The sequence below is a fragment of the Hemiscyllium ocellatum genome, chromosome 9 (assembly GCF_020745735.1).
Source record: "Hemiscyllium ocellatum isolate sHemOce1 chromosome 9, sHemOce1.pat.X.cur, whole genome shotgun sequence".
Lineage (NCBI taxonomy): Eukaryota > Metazoa > Chordata > Chondrichthyes > Orectolobiformes > Hemiscylliidae > Hemiscyllium > Hemiscyllium ocellatum.
In genome coordinates, this window is record NC_083409.1 from 77,450,067 (window position 1) to 77,471,087 (window position 21,021).

Below are 21,021 nucleotides of genomic sequence, written 5' to 3' on the forward strand. Positions count from 1 at the left end.
ATTGTTCAATACAAACTTGTAAAAATTCTGGTGATGCTGAGCCTTTGCTATGTATTTTCTCTTTCATAAAGTTGAAAATAACTGATTCATTGTCATTAGTGGATACTCATTGTTTTGCTGCAAGATATATTACAGTTTTGATTTAAAGGAAATAAAACCATGTAGTAGTTACAAATCCGGTCTGAACGGGTCTCTTTGTCAGTTTGGAATCTGATCAGATTTGTAACATTTACATTTATTTCTTTATCTGTTCAGTTATTCTTCCAGCTGCAGTTATAAATGTTGCAGGCATCTCTCCCTATCAAAGAGGGTTTTACTGCGATGACGACAGCATCAAGTACAGCTATAAGAAAAGTGTGGTACCCAATCTCCTGCTCTTAGCAGTGGGAACACTACTGCCAATTGCTTGTGTAAGTTTATATCTGCTGGTGCATGGCCAAGCCAAGACAAAGTGAAATGTGGCACTTCCTGACAGTAATTATTTTCTTAATGGGCTCTTTGATTCTCAGCAGCTCTGTTGCACATAGACGAGTTCCAAAAATTTCAGGGAGCATCTCAGAAATGCTTTTAATTAAGCTTCTTGAGGGTGTGGGCAGGCCTAACACCTCTACGTCTTTCCACCATTCAGTCATTTCTATGTTTATGTTCTTGTTAATACACCCAGGGAATCAATAACCCATTTAAACTTCTTGAGCAGCAGTCACTTCCAAAGCAAAAATATTTGGGTACCCCCATCCCAGACATCTCCTCGTTACTGTAACATTAGAATATGTTTTTGTAATCTCCCACGCCAGAGATTTGGATTCATCCAAGTGATATCGTAGTACTTCGGGATGTAGGTTTGCTCGCTGAGCTGGAAGGTTCATTTTCAGACATTTCGGCACCATATTAGGTAACATGACCAGTGAGCCTCTGGATGAAGCCTTGCTCAGCGAGCAAGCCTACATTCAGAACCTCAATCTGAGCTACAAATCTTGGCAAAACTCGCTATCGTAGTACTTCATTCTGTTATCTCTGTGTGAGTGAAAGGGACTGAAGGGACAGAGGACAGTTCATTTCATGTGTTGTACCTCTTTGGAAAGCATATCCCAAGATGAAAGGGGCAGGCTATTTCCTGTCATGGTTATGATACTAAGCAGAGTTTTAAATATGGAATAAAGAAGTGGAGCCAAAGGAAAATGTACACAATAACTAATAAAATGAAGTGCCAAGTAAACAAGGAGTTGGGGATAAAGTTGTGAAGTGAAAAATCAAAGATCTGTCATGTTTCAAAGAATTATGAGGGGATTTGAGGATTACCTTACTAGTCAGGGTTGCCAATGCACTAACGTCCCTTGTAGATCCATGGGTTTAATTATAATATTAATTACAAGACAATTATCGAAACATTTGTGTGTTTATATATAAACTTATGATTGGAAAGCTTCAACCTCCAGTTAAATGCATGATGAACAAACCTTGTGAGAAACAAAACAGAATACATTCTGTAGAAATTTCTAACAATTGAATTAATGTACACTTTCATAGGATATATTATTTTACAAATAATATGAAAGCAAAGACACATGAGTGAAGGAGACTAATCTTTTGATCAAACTTCAATCTTTTAAGTGGCATGACCATTCTTCAATTCAAACGAAACACAATATATTTTGGGGATTTTTAAAAATTCATTCATGGGACAAGGGCATTGCCATTTAGGCCATTGTTTATTGCCCATTCCTAAGTTGTGTAGAGGACAATTAAGAGTCAACCACATTGCTCTGGGTCTGGAGACACAGCCAGACCAGGTAAGGATGGCAGTTTCCTTCCCTTAAATGAGCCAGATGAGTTTTTCCCAACAATCAGCAATGGATTTGTGGTCATCATTAGACTTTTAATTCCAGATTTTTATTGGATTCAAATTCCACCACTGTCATGTCAAGATTTGAACCTGGATCTGCAGAATATTACCTGGCTCTCTGGATTACCATCCAACGATAATACCACTAGGCCATTGCCTCCCTGAATAATTATGATTATACTACCTAAATTCTACAACTATACACAATTTATGTGAATTATTGCAGGGTAAAGTTCAAAATAGTAATTTGTGGGAGGGGTGTGGAAATGGTGCATGGAGTCTTTATTGCATTTGAGCTGTATGCCACATTTTACTCTGTTGAAGCAGTTGTGCCCCTAAGCTGTTTGTTGTCTCTGTTACTTACTCTTGCTTTGTCTGTATCTGTTGTCGTCCTTTCTATTAGCTGGCCTCCCTTTCCTGGTTATCGAAACTAGCACCATCAAACCTTATAAGCGTGGATTTTACTGCAATGACGAAAGCATCAAGTATCCCTATAAGAATGGAGAAACAATCAATGATGCTGTGCTTTGTGCTGCTGGTATTCTAATCACCATCCTCTCTGTAAGTCTCTGACCACTTTGATCAAATCAATTGTGCCTTTTTATTTGCAAGCAGAAAGCAAGCCATAAATCTGCGGAATTCCTTTACAAAGTTTATTTCCATCATTATGCCATTTCAAAACTAATCAACATTACATCGAAAACCTCCTAACAGCAAGGCATTATAAACATCTAGCCATATCTTTTTCTGGACAAAATTTCTAGTGAGTATAATTAGATTTCTAGAGAGAGCCTGAAATTCCACATTCTTTTGGCACTAAAATGGAATAGTTGTGGTATATGGACATGGAATGTCAAGTATTTCAGAGTTACACCTATTCTCAGATACACACTAAATTCTAACAAAAGGTGGGTCTACCTGCAAAGAATGAGATAATGTGAACAAAAACTGCAATTCCAATAATTGCTTCATATATTATCAGGAATGCATGTATGATTTAACTTGTGGAAAATTATGTCCAAGACTAAGCAAATAGGATGAGGTCACAAGCTTTTAAAATCAGAAATTTTCCTGAATAATTGCATGGAATCTTGCACTGCTCCTGGGAGTGGGAGCAAAGTGGCCGGTGGGGAAAGGAATTACGAGGGAGTCCAAAATTTAGAACTCTGAGGGAGGGACAAATTTCTACAGTTAAATCCTTGTAACTTAAAGCAGGTTGAGCTTCTTTTGGGCCATATAAAATTTCCTGGATTGCCATTCCATAGTCCTCATTCTTGTATCGACCTGTCTGCAGTTTTATAGTGGGACAAGTGAGACCTAGATAAGGAGGCCCACCCTTGCCCCAGTTAAAGCCATTAAATGGGCAATTAATTGCTACTTTAGTGCTATATTTTACCTAACCTTAAGTTTTGGACTGGAAGATGGAGCTGGAGATGGGGCATCTCCTTCAGTGACCTCTTGTACATTGGGTGTCCGCCTCCCCACAGATGCTACCAACCCTGGCCTCACCTTGAAGATACCTACCCCTCTCTCCCTACACCACCCCTCTCCCCCCACCCCTAGGCCTCATTTTCCCACCTCGTAGTGAGATCACCTGCACTTGCCTGATCCTGGAACTCTGGGACTTTGAGGATCACTTTTAGTCCCAATCCTCTCCACTGGTACAGGTGTTGCTTGAATCACTGGCAGCTCTTTGAGGCAGGACTTCAACTTGAGTAAAGAGTGTAGGCCCCATCTGCAGTTAAAATGGCTGCAACTAGTATTGGCAGGAAAGCATCCCCTGCAGTCTTTCCAGGTGGGAAATTGCCACTTTAAAAAATATATTGTCAGTAGAGTTATTACATATATGTTTTTATGTATAGACTATGAGTGATTTGACACTCAGGATTACAAACCTTACCAAAATATTAGTGATTTAGTTTAAGTTAAAAGCACAATAGGTGATGAATTTTGTACACCATATGTAGAAATGTGAAAAAAAACAGAATACTGTCATGGGATTATTCTCACTCAAACCAATACAAATATGTATTTTTACAAATACATTTTATGTACTTAAAATGAATGGTGGTGAAAATAAGCTGACTTCCAAGGATGGAACATGTTCCACTGAATAATTCATAGTAAATGTGTTCAGAAAACACCATCTTCCGTCTTGTAAAGGATAGTCATCTTCTTATAGTCATCTTCTTAGCCATCTTAAAATCAAGTGCTGTTTGCTTTCATTTAGTTAAAAATCTCACAAAACCAGGATATAGTCCGACAGGTTTATTTGGAAGCACTAGCTTTCGGAGCATTGCTCCTTCTTCAGGTGTGAGAACTTGCAAGTAATGAAAGTATTTGGACTGACTGAGCACTTTAGCCATTTATTTCTTTTTTACTCATTCAAATAATTCATCTACTTTCATCTGAAAAGTGGTTTCAACTGTTTGTTTGTCTGAACATACTCTCTTGATGAGAGAAAACCACATCTAAAATTCTATTAAATGAAGTGACCAGCCTCAAACCAATTCATCTTGGAAGTCAGTGCCAGGAATATCTCCTTGCTAGAGTGGCAAAGTTTCAAAAATAGTTTTTTCTTGTATGTTTGCTGCAATTTTGGTATCTATAGCAACACCACTACTATGCAAATTGGTTGTATTTGTAAAGGGTGTTTGTCTATAAGACACTTGTAATTTTGCAGTAATGGTATGTCATAGAGTTTGGCAGGATTCAGAATTACTGAATTAACCAATCAAACTAAAAAATAAAGAAAAATTATTATGAATATAAAAACTTTAAAAATTGTTTTAGATTAAATCAGCTGTGATATTGGAAAGTCAGAGATAACAAAGACTTTCTCAGAGGCTTTGAAAATCAGGATGATAATTACTCTGGCAAAATGCCATTAACCTTTAGCTGTTGAAATGTATGCAATAGATTCTGCAGATTCCATGAAGGATTTGGTGATTCCTCTGCTCCATCCAGTCCACATTACCTCAGCTGAGGCAGTACCATTATGCCTCAGCCTCCAGGATAGTTTCAATTCCTGTTTCGAATGTGTTTTGAAGGGCAAGGCATTAATAATTGAAATTGTTCCGAGTTAATTTCTTGTCTGAATCCACTGATGAAAACCCCAAAATGTTTGAATTCTGCTTTTTGTCCAAAGAGTAATATTCTATCAGCAATATATATGAATAAGTGAAACAATCGATCAGGAATATCACAAGATGCTTTTGGAAATTGCATCCTTACCATAACTTCTATTAGAAGATAGATTCCCTCTGGTGTTGTTGATTATACACTGTCCTTTCATCTTTGCAATCTGAGTTTAAAGTTATTCCAAGTGATGAAAGTCTCCTTTGCCTACTGGTTTATGGATAATTTTATGTAGTGTTGAACCAGTTTCTATATTACAGATTAGAATTCTGTTGTTGCAATGATGGAGATGAGGCACAATGTAGGGCAGAATAGAAGAAGATTGACTCTTAAACATACACAAGCATGAAATTGAAAATATTTGTTATTGACCATGAAAATCCTCAGTTTATTGAACAGAAAATTAACAAGAAATAGTATAAAAACAAACTATGGAAGGAGGAACAAAAACAAAAAGTGCTGGAGAAACTCCACAGGTCTGGCAGCACCTTTAGGGAGGAAAATAAAATTAAGGGTCACTGGACTAGAAATACTAACTCTATTTTTCTTTCTACAGATTCTGCTAGGCCTGCTGAGTTTTTCCAGCACTTTCCACTTTTGTTTCAGATTATCAGTGTCTGCAGTTCTTCATTTTTTTTTCCTAAGTAAAGTGGAAACTTGCTCATTGAAATGGATCCAGTGCCATTTTGGATTAAGTTGTTTTATGAAAGGAAAGCTGACTACAGCCCTTCTCTAAAACTTCCAAAGGAAAGAAAAATGTTCTAACTTAATTTGCCATTTACAGAATTGTATCTGTTATTTGCCATTTACAACAAAACACAGAGCATATATCTATTGTAAACTGGGAAAGTCTAAGCAAAAGATTTTGTTGCTCTATCCTGCCTTATTTATTCTAGCCCCGGCATCCTGCATGATTTGTGACTTAGATTTCTAAATCCTCTCAATGGTTTTATTTTTCAAACCTTTGTCCCGTCAACATTTTAATTTGTTATAAGAAACTTATTTTAAAATTGTTCTGGATGCTCACAGCTCAGTTCCCACTGGGTGCAGACCCACAGCATGAAGTTGCCAATATCTTGATATGAATTCACATTGTAGCAGCCTCATTCAGAGATGTCATACAGATGAGTACTAGGAGAAATGACAAAACATACATTGCACAGGATCAACCATACACTTCCAAGACTTCAACGTTAGTATTTTGGGCATTCTCAGAAAACTTAATTCTGCATCTGTTCTGTGCAGTCCCTGACCCAGGACTGTTTGACACTGATACTGAGCGTTAGATGTGGAAATTTATTTCAATCTCAGTCCTCAGCATCATCAGTCAATAAGCAATAACAAATTCCATGGACATAAATTCTGAGCATAAATGGACAAAATGACTCCAAATGATTTATCCTTTTTGCTGGATATTTATTTCTTCATTTTGAGGACTAAGGCTACCAAATTTGCATGTTCTTGCTTTCAAATGTTTTATTGAATATTGTTTTGTCCCACATCATATCCGAAAGCATTTCTTGGTTATGAGGGTGGTTTGAAAATGAGTTGCTTCCCTCAATATTTAAGTGTCTGCTGGGATGTGACTTGTGCTTCTATAGCTCCCCCCCCCCCCCCCCCCCCATCCTTCCTAATGCTGAAGAGTTTGATTTGTTTTTATTGCCTCTGGTAACAGCGTGGAGGATTCTAAGATCATGCGAGTGATCACTGTGGCAAAGGATAATGATAATTGAATAAACTATGTCACCGTGTGTTTTTTTTATCTCTGCACATTCTGACAAATGACTTCCAGGTAAAAAAAACACAATAAATGCTTCAAGAAAGCATTGAAAAGTAGTCATCAACAAATGGTTTTTGACTTTGACTTTAGTCCAAAGATAACCACAATACAGGTCTTCATATTCTCATCTGTCCTGTTCCATACATTTTAGTTAGAAATCCTCCTCCCCAAATGAAATATTCTTGCTTGGCAATGCATTGGCATTTCTCAGACAGTAGACAGTACACTAAGTGTTGTTACAGAATTGAAATAGTAGAAAAAATAGATTATCAAGGGAATACAGAGTTTAAAATAGTTCCAAATGATAATAAAAAGTGACGATGAAGTACTCAAGTTATAGACCTTTTCCATCATGAGTCCATGCTCATCAGGCTTCAGAACACGTGGCCATGCTGCTTCCATGCACCGGCTTCTGCCCAGGACTCGGTTTGCTCCCGCTCCAGGCCTTGACCCACGTTCACTTTACTCCCACTCCAGGATTCAGCCTGCGATTGGCCTGTTCTCGCACTGATCCTGCTTCAGGACTTGTCCGCACTCACTTTACTCCTACTCCAGAGCTTGGCCCATTACTCACTCTGCTTCCCCCCCAGCACCCGGCCCACGAATCAGCCTGTTCTTGCTCTGCTCCTGCTCCGGGACTCGCCCTGTGCTCGCTTTACTCCCACTCCAGGACTCGACCTATGACTCGGCCCACACTCCCTCTGCTCGTGCTCCAGAATGTGGTCTGTTCTCGCTCTGCTCCTGCTCTGGGACTCGGCCCGCGAATTGGCCCGTGCTTGCTCTGCTGCCACTCCAGGACTAGGTCCACCCAAACTTTGGCTGCAAATCATCTCCCTTCATTTTGCTTCCATTCAACAGGTAGGATAGGGTAGCTTGAGAAGTTAAAAGTTGGGGGAGTGGGGGTGAAGAAACAAATTCTGCGAAGAGATGAGAAAAAAGAAAGAAAATGGAAAAGGAATTGGCAAGCAGAAGAGCTCCAACTGGGGTGCCTTCCTCTGCTGCCAGTTTAATGGAAGAGAGAGAACTGTGTTCAGTATCACTGTGACAGCTTGATAATCCAATGATCCTTCAACATGTCACTTGTTATGGACCCTTAAAATATATTAAGAAGATACGCTAGACCCTAACTTTTTCTTATTTGATAGATAAGTATAAGGCATTGTGTTCCAGATGTAATTTGATTTGAAACCAGACTTGAAACAAAAGATGTTTTATTCATACACTATAGTTAAAATACAGACAAAATAAAAAGAAAATAAATTGGCTTAACTGTAACTCTATTGAAATGCTTAACAAAATAATGTGTATTAACTACTACTGGTTAACTGTTTCAATACATACTAAAAGTACCCCCTTGGCAAAGGCAAATTGAATAATATAGATTGTCTCATGTAATTCTAGCAGCAGGAAGAAACCCCACCTTTTCGCTGTAAGAGAGAGGGAGGAATAAGAGCTTCCACAGCCAGCTTCAGGCCCCCAGCAACTGTTACTGAAAACTAAAGCTAAAAAACGTTCTGGTTCTGTGGGAGCATGACCCCACCCATTCAGTCTGTTTCTATTGTTCTAAATATTAAAAACATCCCAAGGCCTCACAAGCTGTTTACTTTATTGGCTTTGGAACTGACTGCTGGTCACCTTTGTCTCAATCTTTCTTCGCGAAAAAAACCAGGAGGAAATATACCTTTTAAAGCCATAGTGTTGTCACACCTGCTTCCTTAAAATAAATGGATCATCAATATACAAAGATGGCTTCATTTTTACAAAACTTTAGACTTACACAATTAGTACACTACAATACATATACATTATGTCGACTTGAAGCATGCAAACATTCACTACCAAAGTGCATTTCAGTGCGCTTTATTTTCCCACCACCGAATGCCTCCATTTTCCTTCATCAAGTCACAATATGTCTGCAATTATGTTCTCTTGTCCTGCATGTGTGTAATTTTCAAATTGAATGGCTGCAATAATAGGTTATATCAAAATAAATTGGTATTTTCATCATTAAATTTTTCCAAAAACTGTAAGGGGCTATTATCTGTATGTCTCAGACATAAATAAATGTTGAAATGCTGCAATGCCAGCATTAAACTTTGAAATGTGGCTGGTGTATTTTTCATACCAAATGGTATGACATTAAACTGGTACAGAATCATGATTAGAGTGGTGCAGGAAAAGCACAGCAGGTCAGGCATCATCCGAGGAGCAGGGACATTGATGTTTCAGGCAAAATCCCTTCATCAGGAATGAGACTGGAAGTCTAGGGGGTGGAGAGAGAAATGTGAGGGCATTGAGGCTGGGAAGAAGGTAGCTGGAAGTGCAATAGGTGGATGGAGGTGGGGGTAAAGGTGATAGTTTGGAAGGGAGGGTGGAGTGAATAGGTGGGAAGGAAGATTGACAGGTGGGAAAGGTCATGAGGACAGTGTTGAGCTGGAAGGTTGGAACTTGGGTAAGGGGGGGTGGTGGTGGGGGGTGGGGGGAGAGGAAATGAGAAAACTGGTGAAGTACACATTGACGTCTTGGGGTTGAAGGGTCATGAGGTGGAGGATGAGGCGTTCTTCCTCCAGATGTCGGATGGTGAGGGAGTAGTGATGGAGGAAGCCCAAGACTTGCATGTCCATGGCAGAGTGGGAGGGGGAGTTGAAATGTTTGGCCACAGGGCAGTGTGGTTGGTGCAGGTGTCGGCAGCATGAAAGCCGATGTTGTCTTTGCGGTTTTGGGTAAAGTGTCCTTTTGCCAGTATCCTCTGATTAAGTCTAACTTAGAAATATAAGTTGCTGTCCCCTCTTCTCAATGCAATCTTCTAAATGTGGATTGGATATGAATCAGATTTTGTAACTGCATTGATTTTGCAATAGTCCATACTCAAGAGTGTAGTTTTGGCAAAAATACCATGGACGAGCTCCATTTGCTCCAACTCACTTTGATTATATTGTCTCTGAGGATGCAATCAATCTAATTTTAAACCTGTGCCAATTTTAGAGGGTTAAGTCTAGAAGGATGTTGCTTAATTAGAACATTTCCCATATCTATATCATGTGTCATTAGATTAGCACCTCCCAGCTTATACCTACATATCTCCCCATGTGATTGTAATAACACTTTCAGGTCTTTTCCGTTTTTCTCTAGAAAGTAACACAATAATTTATCCCATTTTTTGAGAACTTCCTCATTGTCCAATTTAATTTGAGGAATATTCATTTCAGAATCCTCTGAACTTGATTCTTCACTCTGTGTTGTAGACAGTAACACATTCTCCTTTTGCTTTCCTTCCCTGTCAATATACTTCGAGCAGATACACAGGATCCATTTTTCCTATCTGACATTCCTATCAAATAGTTCATTTTCCTCAATTTCCTTTTGATTTCCTAAGATCCAGTAAACCTTGCCTTTAAAGGTTCACCTATCACTGGAAGTAACACTAACACTTTATTTCCACAAGCAAAATTGTGAATATTTGATCTCTTGTTTGCTGCTTGTATCATCACATGCCGTGCTACTTTCAAATGTTGTCTATCCAATTTACCTTCTCTATTTAATCTTACCCTAAAACTTGACACACAATCCAAATATGTGGTCTCTGACCTCTGACTCATTAGTTTCTTTATTAATTTCAATGGTCCTCTTAACTCAGCAGGCCTTTGACTATGATGCGATTGCTCTCCATCGCTGTCCTCATCACAAGTCCTACCTGTCGCTTCTACTTTTGCCATTTTAAGTCACCTCTGAGTTTTCAGTTCCAAATTTGAAGTTCAAGAACTTTCTCTTTCTTTTGCTGGGGCCATCCTCTCCTTTTCTTTATTCTATGCTTTTAATCGTAATTCAAACTTTCATCTCCTTTGCATGTTAAAGCTGCTTCTTTTGCAATTGTATTTTAACCATTTCCAATGACTGCATTCCTGGCAATCATACATGTTGAGCTCTTGCTGTAATTACCTCCCTATTTTTGCATGGACAAAAGCATCCCCAACTCCAGCTTATCTGCCAATTCCAAAAGCTTTGCCTTACTCACTTTCTGTAAAACCCCTGAGGTGACTTCTTCTACTCCCACAAACTTGTGTGACTGAAAGAGCTATCACTACACAAGGCGCACCCTATCTAAACCAACTGAATTCAACGCCCAAAAAGAAAACACCATCACTCACCACTCATTGTCTTTGAGTAAAATAATTCTAAACCCAATTTGTAACTAGAGATTTTGATCCCAACAACTGCTCCCAATTTGTTGTGGAGCATTCCAAACCCCCTCAAAATATATTAAGAAGATAGTCCAGACCCTAACTTTTTCTTATTTTAAATGTAAGGCATTGTGTTACAAATGCAATTCTATTGGTCATATATAGTAACATCCCATAAACATATTCTTGGCAAAGGCACATTCAGTAAAATAGATTGTGTCACATGCAAATCTAGCAATAGGAGAGAACAACAGCTTTTAGCTGCAACAGAGAGAGGAATAAGAGCTCCCACATCTAGTGTCAAGACCCAAGCAACTGCTACTGAAAACTAATACTACAGAAAATCCTGGTTCTATGGGAGCTTGACCCCACCCATTCAAGCTGCTTCTATTTTTCCAACTTAAAAAAAACCTGAGGCCTGACAAACTGTTTACTTTATTGGCTTTGGAGCAGACTGCTCGGTGCCTCTGTCTCAACCATCCTTCATTAAAAAAAAGGACACAATACAGCTCTTAAAGCCATATTTTGTTAGACACATGATTGTTCGAGGATGAATTCAAATTGTCCATGTAAGGCTTTAGCCAGCACCAGACATAACATTCCTACTGGTTGAGTCAATAGATACTTACGTTGAATTATATGAAACTTAATTTAGAGGCAATGTCTCTGAAGCAGCATCATAATTAACCATGCTCCCATCTTGTGCTGTTAATCAGCACTGTAAATGGGTAATGTTTTTTCATTCATCACAGATTTCCTCTCTGATTACTCATGCCACCAGCCAAAGTCATTCTTAGACATTTTGAAAAAAGATGAACAGGCAACTGACAAAACAAAGTTATTTAAGATTTAAATCCAACCAAAGAAACTTGTTTTTGTTTTGACATAAAGTGCTGATTAATATATTAAAATAAACTAGAGGGCATAGGTTGAGGGTGAGAGGGGAAAGATATTAAGGAGACCTAAGGGGCAACTTTTCACACAGAGGGTGTTACATGTATGGAATGAGCTGTCAGAGGAAGTGTTTGAGGCTGGTATAATTGCAACATTTAAAAGGCATTTGGATGGGTATATGAATAGGAAGGGTTTGGAGGGATATGGGCCGGGTGCTGGCAGGTGGGACTAGATTGGGTTGGGATATCTGGTTGGCATGGACGGGTTGTACATCTGTATGACTCTATGACTTTGAACTCTGTCAGATTACTAACGGATTGGAGTGTAAACTGTTCTGACACATAAGTGAGTGAAAATAATGACTCATCTAAAAAACAAAAGATGGTCAAAAATGTTTCAAATGCCAAAAATATATCTGACCGATTTAAGTACAAGACATAAAAAGTTTGCTTAATTTTATTCTGAGGAATCAGCAAGAACTTTTTTGAATGTTGCTGCTGATCCTATTTGAAAACCAATAAATAATTGAGACCTCAGAGGCCCACAGGGTTGCTATGGAGAATGTAAAGCTTTGACAAGGGTAGAATCTGTAAAGCAAAAAAAAAAATTAAAAATGTTAATGAGACTCTAAACCAGAGGAAGAAGGATGCTATAAACAACCAGAGTGTGACAGGATAAATATTTTAAAGCCGAAAAGCATTTACTACAATTCACAAAAACCTATAACTATGTATACAGAGTTTATTAAAAACATATCCCTGCTGTAAATGGGTCCTTTGAGTTCCGAGACTGAAACTCCAGTTTTATTCCAGCTGGGGTAAATTACAGCATTTCAATTCCTCTGACATTTGAGATGTTGCTGTAAATTTTTGGCGCTCATTAGAGTTCTGTATGTTCTCAATTAAGACAAGAGTGGACTACACATGCACCTGTGGTCTTTTGGGTAAACTTTTGCCTGATGATCAGATATAATTCGCTTAGTGAGATCTCTCCGGTCCAGAAAATTGCAAAGACCATGTGCAGATAATATAAGCTGCATAAGTGCAGGGCTATTATCCATTTAAATATTATATTGTCAAATTTAACACATCTGTAGGGGATACTATGGATTTGACATCCCTGTGCTTGTCTGTGACAGGGTTTTCTGAAATAGCATTTCTTTTCTTTTACTTTTCAATCACCAAACAATTCCATCCGATTATGATGGTAGCACATTCTGGATTATGTACCTCCATCATTCCCTCTACTGGAATGGCAGTCCCATTCTGTGGTGGTCCCTCAGGAGGCAACGTTCAAGTTGAAAAATGTCACCAGATTTTCTGTTCATTGTTTGAACTGTGACTTTTTTTTTCACTTGATGTTCAATTTAAAAATACATCCGCAAATTAAAGTATTTTGGGTGTAAACAGCAGTCTGTTTTATAACTCCCCCTTTAAAAAAAATCCTTTGAAGTCAACTGGAATACAAATCAGAGGTAATTTAAAACAGGTAGCCAAATGGCTGTCAACAATTTTATACTATCATGCAAAATCAAAATCTAATGCCTTAGGTGGAGAATTGGGCTTGCTAGCGCTCGTTTGCCCATCAAAAAGGTAAAAGTAAAGTCACCATCATCTTCCCAGCCCATTGCGCTGCTCCTTCATTAGAGAGAAATGACTGGTGGCTTAACCTGAGGGTCACCCCATGCCTCAGGCGAGGGGTGAGGTTGAGAAGGTAACCTCAGCCATTACAGATAATGAACCCATGCTGTTGGCTTCACTTTGCATCACAAACCAGCTGTCCAGCTGACTGAGCTAACCAGCCCCCAGCATGCATATAATGAAGACCAAGCTATATCAGAGAATAGGAGAAAGTGAGGACTGCAGATGCTGGAGATCGGAGCTGAAAATGTGTTGCTGGAAAAGCGCAGCAGGTCAGGCACCACCAAAGGAGCAGGAGAATTGACGTTTCGGGCATGAGCCCTTCTTCAGGAATATGATCATCAGGAGTACATCAGAGAATATGATAGAATAGATCGTTAACATGTGAACCACTCAGAAGGTGCCTTACTGTACTTGGCACAGCTGATGTCCAGGCAGGGTAAACAGACAAGGTCTTTTCCCTGGGGTGGGGGAGTCCAGAACTAGAGGGCATAGGTTTAGGATTAGCGGGGAAAGATAGAAAAGAGGCCTAAGGGTCAACTTTTTGACGCAGAGGGTGGTACGTGTATGGAATGAGCTGCCAGAGGAAGTGGTGGAGGCTGGTACAATTGCAACATTTCAAAGGCATCTGGATAGATATATGAATTGGAAGGGTTTGGAGGAATATGGGCCAGGTGCTGGCAGGTGGGACTAGATTGGATTGGGATATTTGGTCGGTATGGAATGGGTTGGACTGATTCTGTGTGCTGGTTTGCTGATACTGTATCATCATCCCATCATGAAGGCATAGCTCATACCACAAGCAGCTGAAAAACCAAAACATAAGAAAGATGAGGAAGGGGAGAGAGGAGCTAACCTAGGTGTTTGCTCTTTCTGCCCAAGCAGTCCTTGAAGTTCACATTCTAGGTCCGTACCAATGACCACAATCCCAACCACAACCTCCATTCACCAACAGAACCACATCCTTGCCTTTCCACAGTTACTCTTCATCATTGTGTACACTTGACAGCTGGGCTAACATGAACGCTCATCCAAATTAAACATCCCAGACCAAATTTCTAAAATGAAACAATTCCATGTTGCACGTGCATGCCAACTAATCATCCTTAATACTCTCATGGGGTCTTTGCCAATCCTCAGCCTATCTCAGTGGCTGCAGCAGGCTTGATGAACAGCTGGCTGAATTTCACTGTAAGAACTGAAGGTGTCCTCAGCCTGGAATGTCTGCTTGCAGGTGGCACCTTCTTTCCATGGGTGATAGCACTTTGGGCTTATGGCTGGCAGGCAATTGGCTACTGGCAGAGTGACACTAGTGAGAAGCCAACAGATTGATGCCCCGTGGATCCATTGACATTCCCCAGAGGTGGCATCTCCACAGTGTGAGCAATCTGTTGAATGATAAATGCCTGGAACAATGTAATACCCTGGAAGACTCTTTGTACTCTGTTAGTCTGGCTTTGGACTGCAATGGTCTGAGTTTCTACTGCAGTGTTCAGATGTACATACTGCAGAAAAAGAGGTATAACTGGGGGAGAGGCAATTATGATGTGATTAGACAAGATTTAGGATGCATAGGATGGGGAAGGAAACTGCAGGGGATGGACACACTTGAAATGTGGAGGTCATTCAAGGAACAGCTACTGTGGGTCCTTGATAAGTACATATCTATCAGGCAGGGAGGTAGATGTCGAGAGAGGGAGCCATGGTTTACTAAAGAGGTTGAAGCTCCTGTCAAGAGGAAGAAGAAGGGTCATGTGAGGATGAGGCATGAAAGCTCAGATAGGGGGCTTGAGAGTTATAAGTTAGCCAGAAAAGATCTAAAGAGAGGGCTGAGAAGACCTAGAAGGGAACATGAGCAGTTGTTGGTTAGGATCAAGGAAAACCCTACGGCCTTCTATAAGTCTATTAGGAATAAAAAAAATGACTATAGTAAGATTAGGACCAATCAAAGTAGTAGTAGAAACTTGTGTGTGGAATCTGAGGACATGGGGAAGTGCTTACTGAATGCTTTTCATCAGTATTCACACTGGAAAAGGGCAATGTTAGTGACAATATGGAGATACAGGGTACTAGGTTAAATTGGGATTGAGGTTGACAAAGAGGAGCTTTTATCGATTTTCTGATCTTCCAAAATTGCTAAGACCCCTGGGCTGGATGGAATTTATCCTCTGATTCTCTGGGAAGTCAGGGAAGAGATTGCAGAGCTTTTGGCTTTGATCTGTATGTCATCATTGTCGACAGGAGTAGTGCCAGAAGACTGAGGATAGCAAATGTTGTTCCCTTGTTTAAGAAGGGGAGTCAGGACAACCCTGGTAATTATAGGCTGGTGAGCTTTGCTTCGGTTGTGGGTAAGATGTTGGAAAAAGTTATAAGAGAGAGGATTTATAGTCATCTGGAAAGGAATGATTTGATTAGGGATAGTCAACATGGTTTTATGAAAGGTAGATCGTGCCTCACTAACCTTATTAAGTTCTTCGAGAAGGTGACAAAACAGGTGAATGAAGGTCAAGCAGTTCATGTGGTGTATATGGACCTCAGTTAGGCATTTGATTAGGTTCCACAAGGTAGGTATTGCACAAAATACGGAGTTTTGGGATTGAAGGTGATTTAGCAGTTTGGATCAGAAATTGGCTAGCTGAAAGAAGACAGAGGGTAGTGATTGATAGGAAATGTTCATCCCAGAGCTCAGTTACCAGTGGTGTGCTGCAAGGATCTGTTTTGGGGCCACTGCTGTTTGTCATTTTTGTAAATGATCTGGATGTGGGCATAGAAGGATGTGTTAGTAAATGGGTGGATGACACTAAGGTTGGAAGAATTCTGGATAGTGCTGAAGGAGGTTGTGGGTTACAGAAGTACAGAGATCAGATGCAGAGCTGGGCTGAGAAGTGGCAAATGGAGTTTAATGTGGAAAAGTGTAAGGGAGTTCACTTTGGAAAAAGTAAAAGGAATGCAGAGTTATGGTAAAATTCTTGGCAGTGTAGATGAACAGAGAGATCTCAGTGTCCTGGTGGATAAATCCCTGAAAGTTGCCACCCAGGTTGATAGGGTTGTTAAGAAGGCATATGGTATATTGGCGTTTCTTGGTAGGGGGATTGAGTTTTGGAGCCACAAAGTCATGCTTCAGCTGTACAAAATACTGGTAAGGCCTTGGGGTATGGTGTACAGTTCTGGTCACCACATTGTAGGAAGGATGTGGAAGCGTTGGAAAGGGTTCAGAGGAGACTTACTAGGATTTTGCCTGGTATTGAGGGAAGGTCTTACGACGAAAGGCTGAGGGAACTGTGGTTGTTTTCATTAGAGAGAAGAAGGTTAAGAGGTGACTTAATTGAGACATGTGAGATAATCAGAGGGTTAGATGGGTGGAAGTGAGAGCCTTTGTCCTTGGATAGTGAAGGCTAACATGAGGAGACATATCTTTAAATTGAGGGGTGATAGATTTAGGACAGATATTAGGGGTAGTTTCTTCACTCAGAGAGCAGTAGGAGTGTGGAACGACCTGTGTGCAACAATAATAGACTCGCCGACATTAGGGTGTTTGAATGGGCATTGGACATACATATAGATGATAATAATGGAACGGTGTAAGTTAGATGGTCATCAGATTATTTTCACAGGTCAGCGCAACATTGAAGGCTGAAGGGCCTGCACTGCGCTATAATGTTCTATGTTCTGTGTTGGGTGGCTACTGCTTGAGTTGCAACATAAGCTGCAATGTTGGCCATCTGAGGCTGCCTCATGGTTACACAACTGTATAACCAGAGTTAACCACTGTTTCCATGCCAGGAAGGATGAGCTCTGTGCTCTGCATAACATCCTGTGATGAGTCGGTGCTGGACTCTTTGATGCTTTTTGACATTAGCTGCAAGCTTTCAGTCAGGTTTACAATGCACTTTTGTGATGCTCACCCAGCAGCTTATTCTGTTAGTTGTTTGATGGAAGTGCTTATCTGAGACCTGCGCAGCAGGATCCATGTATGTCCTTGCTCTCCGATGAACTGTGCTGCATGATCTTTCCTCTCTGCCCTTTCTGCAGCTACACATGCCTAGTGTAGAGGTGCATATCCATGTGAGATTGGCTACACTTTTTATTTCTGAGAAAAACTGATTTCTTTGCCCTCCACATCAATTTCCTCTTGACTTTTGGCAGATTGGCAATACTCAATGTGCAAAACCACCCCCACCTTGGTTGGTTTCCTCATTTTGATTTTGGGTTGTAAATCAGATTTCCTCCTGAACATAGCTTCCATCTGGCAGTGCAGAGTTCTGGAAGCTGATTAAAAGCACACCAGGTTCGAGAGCTCATGAAGGAAATGGAAAGCCTGCTGAGAAGTCTGGACAATTCTGACAGGCAAGAAAAAAACATGTTTTCACAGCTTCAGATCTCACCATTAATTGCTGTATTGTAAGGTATAAGTATTTTTGGTGCAGTGTTTCATTAATATAGATGTATTGTTTTGAGGTCTGTTGACCTCATCAGCATTGCATAATTGTTCACATGCATTACACATGAGTCTTTTTCCAATGGAAGAAGTATTTGCAGTGAAATATATAACAGAAAAACCTGTGTTGTCATTTTTACAGAAACTTAAATGGCTCTGTTTGACTTTTAAAAAAAATATTGTTTTGACACATGAGTAAAACTTAACCATCAGCTGATTAACAAGCAATGATCAATTGACGATCTGAATTGACACTGGAATGAGCACTTTCCATTCTTTCTATCTCAAAAAGTAGACTATTGTTTGGACAGCTGAGACTCTGTTGAATTTCAATTCCTAATGGGTTTTATCTCAGTGCTGTTGCATTCATCTAAGAATAAGTGACAGCTTCAAGGAGTTGTAATAACAGATTGTGCCTTTGAAGTGATTGTGGTTTGTTGATGCATGCTAAATTGATTACAAGTGTAGTGAGGTTTGCTTTCACATGGCTGAATGATTTTTGATTTCATTTTGATTTGATTTATTGTAACCATGTGTACCTTAATAGACTCCAGAACTAGAGGGCGTAAGTTTAAGGTGAGAGGGGAAAGATTTAAAAGGGGCCTAAGGGACAAGTTTTTCATGCAGAGGATGGTGCGTGTACGGAATGAGCTGCCAGAGGAAATGGTGGAGGCTGGTACATTAACAACATTTAAAAGACACTTGGATGTGTTTATGAATAGGAAAGATTTAGAGGGATATGGACCAAGTGCTGGCAAATGGGATAGATTAATTTAGGGTATCTTGTTGGCGTAGACAAGTTGGACTGAAGGGTCTATTTCTGTGCTGTACATCTGTATGACTTTAAGTACAGTGAAAAGCTTTGTTTGTGAGCAGTACAGGCAGCCCATAGTAAGTAAAGACATGTAGATCATAATAAGCAAGGACATACAGACCATAGGATTCTTAGGCATCTAGGTCACACTGCACAGGGAGTGCGCAAAGCACGATCAACATTATTGGAAGTTAGAGAGATCCATTCAGCAGTCTAATAGCAGCAGTGAAGAAGCTGTTCTTGAATCTGTTGGTGCATATATTCAAGCTTCTGGATCTTCTGCCTGATGGAAGCAGCTGTGCCCTCAGTATCAACAATAGTTTGGTGATTTTATTCAGATGTTGAGAGAGGTTTATTTCTGCCCATCACCCAAGGAATATAAATTATGTTCTATTGATATTCTATGGAAATCAAAGAGTAGATGTAGTTCATAGTGAGTAGTTATTGAGGGTAGGTAGAGGCCAGAGTGGTGGCATTGTTGATCTGAGGGAGCATGAAGGATACCAGCCTGTCTCTACACTCATTCATCTGCCATGCTGTTTCCATTTTACAAACTGCAAATGTGTTGCTGGTCAAAGCACAGCAGGTTAGGCAGCATCTCAGGAATAGAGAATTCGACGTTTCGAGCATAAGCCCTTCATCAGGAAACGTCGAATTCTCTATTCCTGAGATGCTGCCTAACCTGCTGTGCTTTGACCAGCAACACATTTGCAGCTGTGATCTCCAGCATCTGCAGATCTCATTTTTTACTCCATTTTACAAACTGCACTGTGAAGCAGAGCTTAATGTGAAAAGATGAAAATGGAATGTGAAATCACATGTGGGTCAGGCATAAAGTTTGAGAGTTGCAGAAGTGCTCAGCATGAACTTTTCCTGAGCCCAGAAGAAGGTTTGATTTTAAACAGTGCGATCTAACTGAATTTAGGCAGTTTCGACCCTTTGCTGATGTATCTAGTCAGTGAACTACACACTTACTGCTGGCTGTGTGAAATGATCATTTAAATGAACAGGTAGAGTGAAGTTGGCATGACACCAGCATTACTTTGAATGGGTGTAATGATTCCGTGATCTTGATCACTACTGAAGAGTGTGATCCTGGAAAAACACAGCCGTTCAGGCAGCATCTGAGGAGCAGGATAGTCGATGTTTCGAGCATAAGGCCTTCATCAGGAATGAGGGGTGGCCCAAGGGGACTGAAAGATAAATGGGAGGGGGAGTGCATCTGGGGGAGGAAGGTAGCTGGGAATGCGATAGGTAGATGAAGGTAGGGGTGAAGGTGATAGGTTGGACAGGAGGATGGAGTGGATAGGTGGGAAGGAAGATGTACAGGTTGGACTGTTCAAAATGGCGGTGCCGAGTTGGAAGGTTGGATCTGGGATAAGGTAGGGGGAAGGGGAATGAGAAAAGTAGTGAAATCCACATTGATCCCGTGTAGTTGGATGGTTCCAAGGTGGAAAATGGCGTCGGGTGGCTAGAGTTTGATGGTGGAGGCGGCCCAGGACTTGCATGTCCTCGGCAGAGAGGGAGGGGGAGTTAGAGTGTTCGGCTACAGAACGGTGGGGTTGTTTAGTGCGTGTGTCCCAGTGATGTCTTCTGAAATGTTCCGCAAGTTGGCGTCCTGTCTCCCCAGTGTAGAGGAGACCACATTGAGAGCAACGGATACAGTAGATGATGAGTGTGGAAGTACAGGTAAATTTCTGTTGGATATGGGAGGATCCTTTGGGAACTTGGCTGGAGCTGAGGGAGGAGGTGTGAGCGCAGGTGTGTTCTCCTCGGATACTGCCTGATGGCTGTGTTTTTCCTGCACTACACACTTCGACTCTGATCTCCAGCATCTGCAGCCCTCACTTCCATCTTGATCTCTATGACCATTTTCAGCGCGTATGCAATTTAGCCCTTTTTTACCTGAAGTGAGCAACTGTCTGATAGGAAATCAGTAGCTTGGTCACAGGCTGAATGAGAAATTCAAATATGAATATTTTTGTTTCTGAATATAGGGGTTAATTTTCTAATTTTGCACTGCCATTGAGGAGTTTTACCCATTGTGAGTGTATACTGAAAATTCAGGCAATTACAGTGCATATTGTTTCCAACAATAGGCGTTAGATGACTCATGTACACATTCATTAAACTACTATTTGTAGGCTAAAATGTGAAAACTAATGTTTAATTTTTTTACAAAAATGTTACTTTCAATCTCAGCAAGATGATCTATTAATTTTTGTAATTTGATTTTACTATAGGAAATGATAAAACAATAGTATTACAGAGCCCTCAGTTGACCTGTCTCCAA

At 40.3% G+C, this 21,021-nt stretch overlaps 1 protein-coding gene across 2 annotated transcripts in view; it reads left to right on the top strand.

The window, feature by feature from the left end:
• The window catches only part of plpp3 (phospholipid phosphatase 3), a 152,735-nt gene that overhangs the window by 51,007 nt on the left and 80,707 nt on the right, over window positions 1-21,021 (top strand). The window contains exon 2 of one of the 2 annotated variants that reach the window (XM_060829859.1): window positions 256-410. In XM_060829859.1, coding sequence (XP_060685842.1) covers window positions 256-410 — 155 coding nt within the window. Of the gene's footprint in view, window positions 1-255; window positions 411-2,246; window positions 2,405-21,021 lie in introns of both variants that reach the window. The other variant, XM_060829858.1, reaches the window with a different exon arrangement.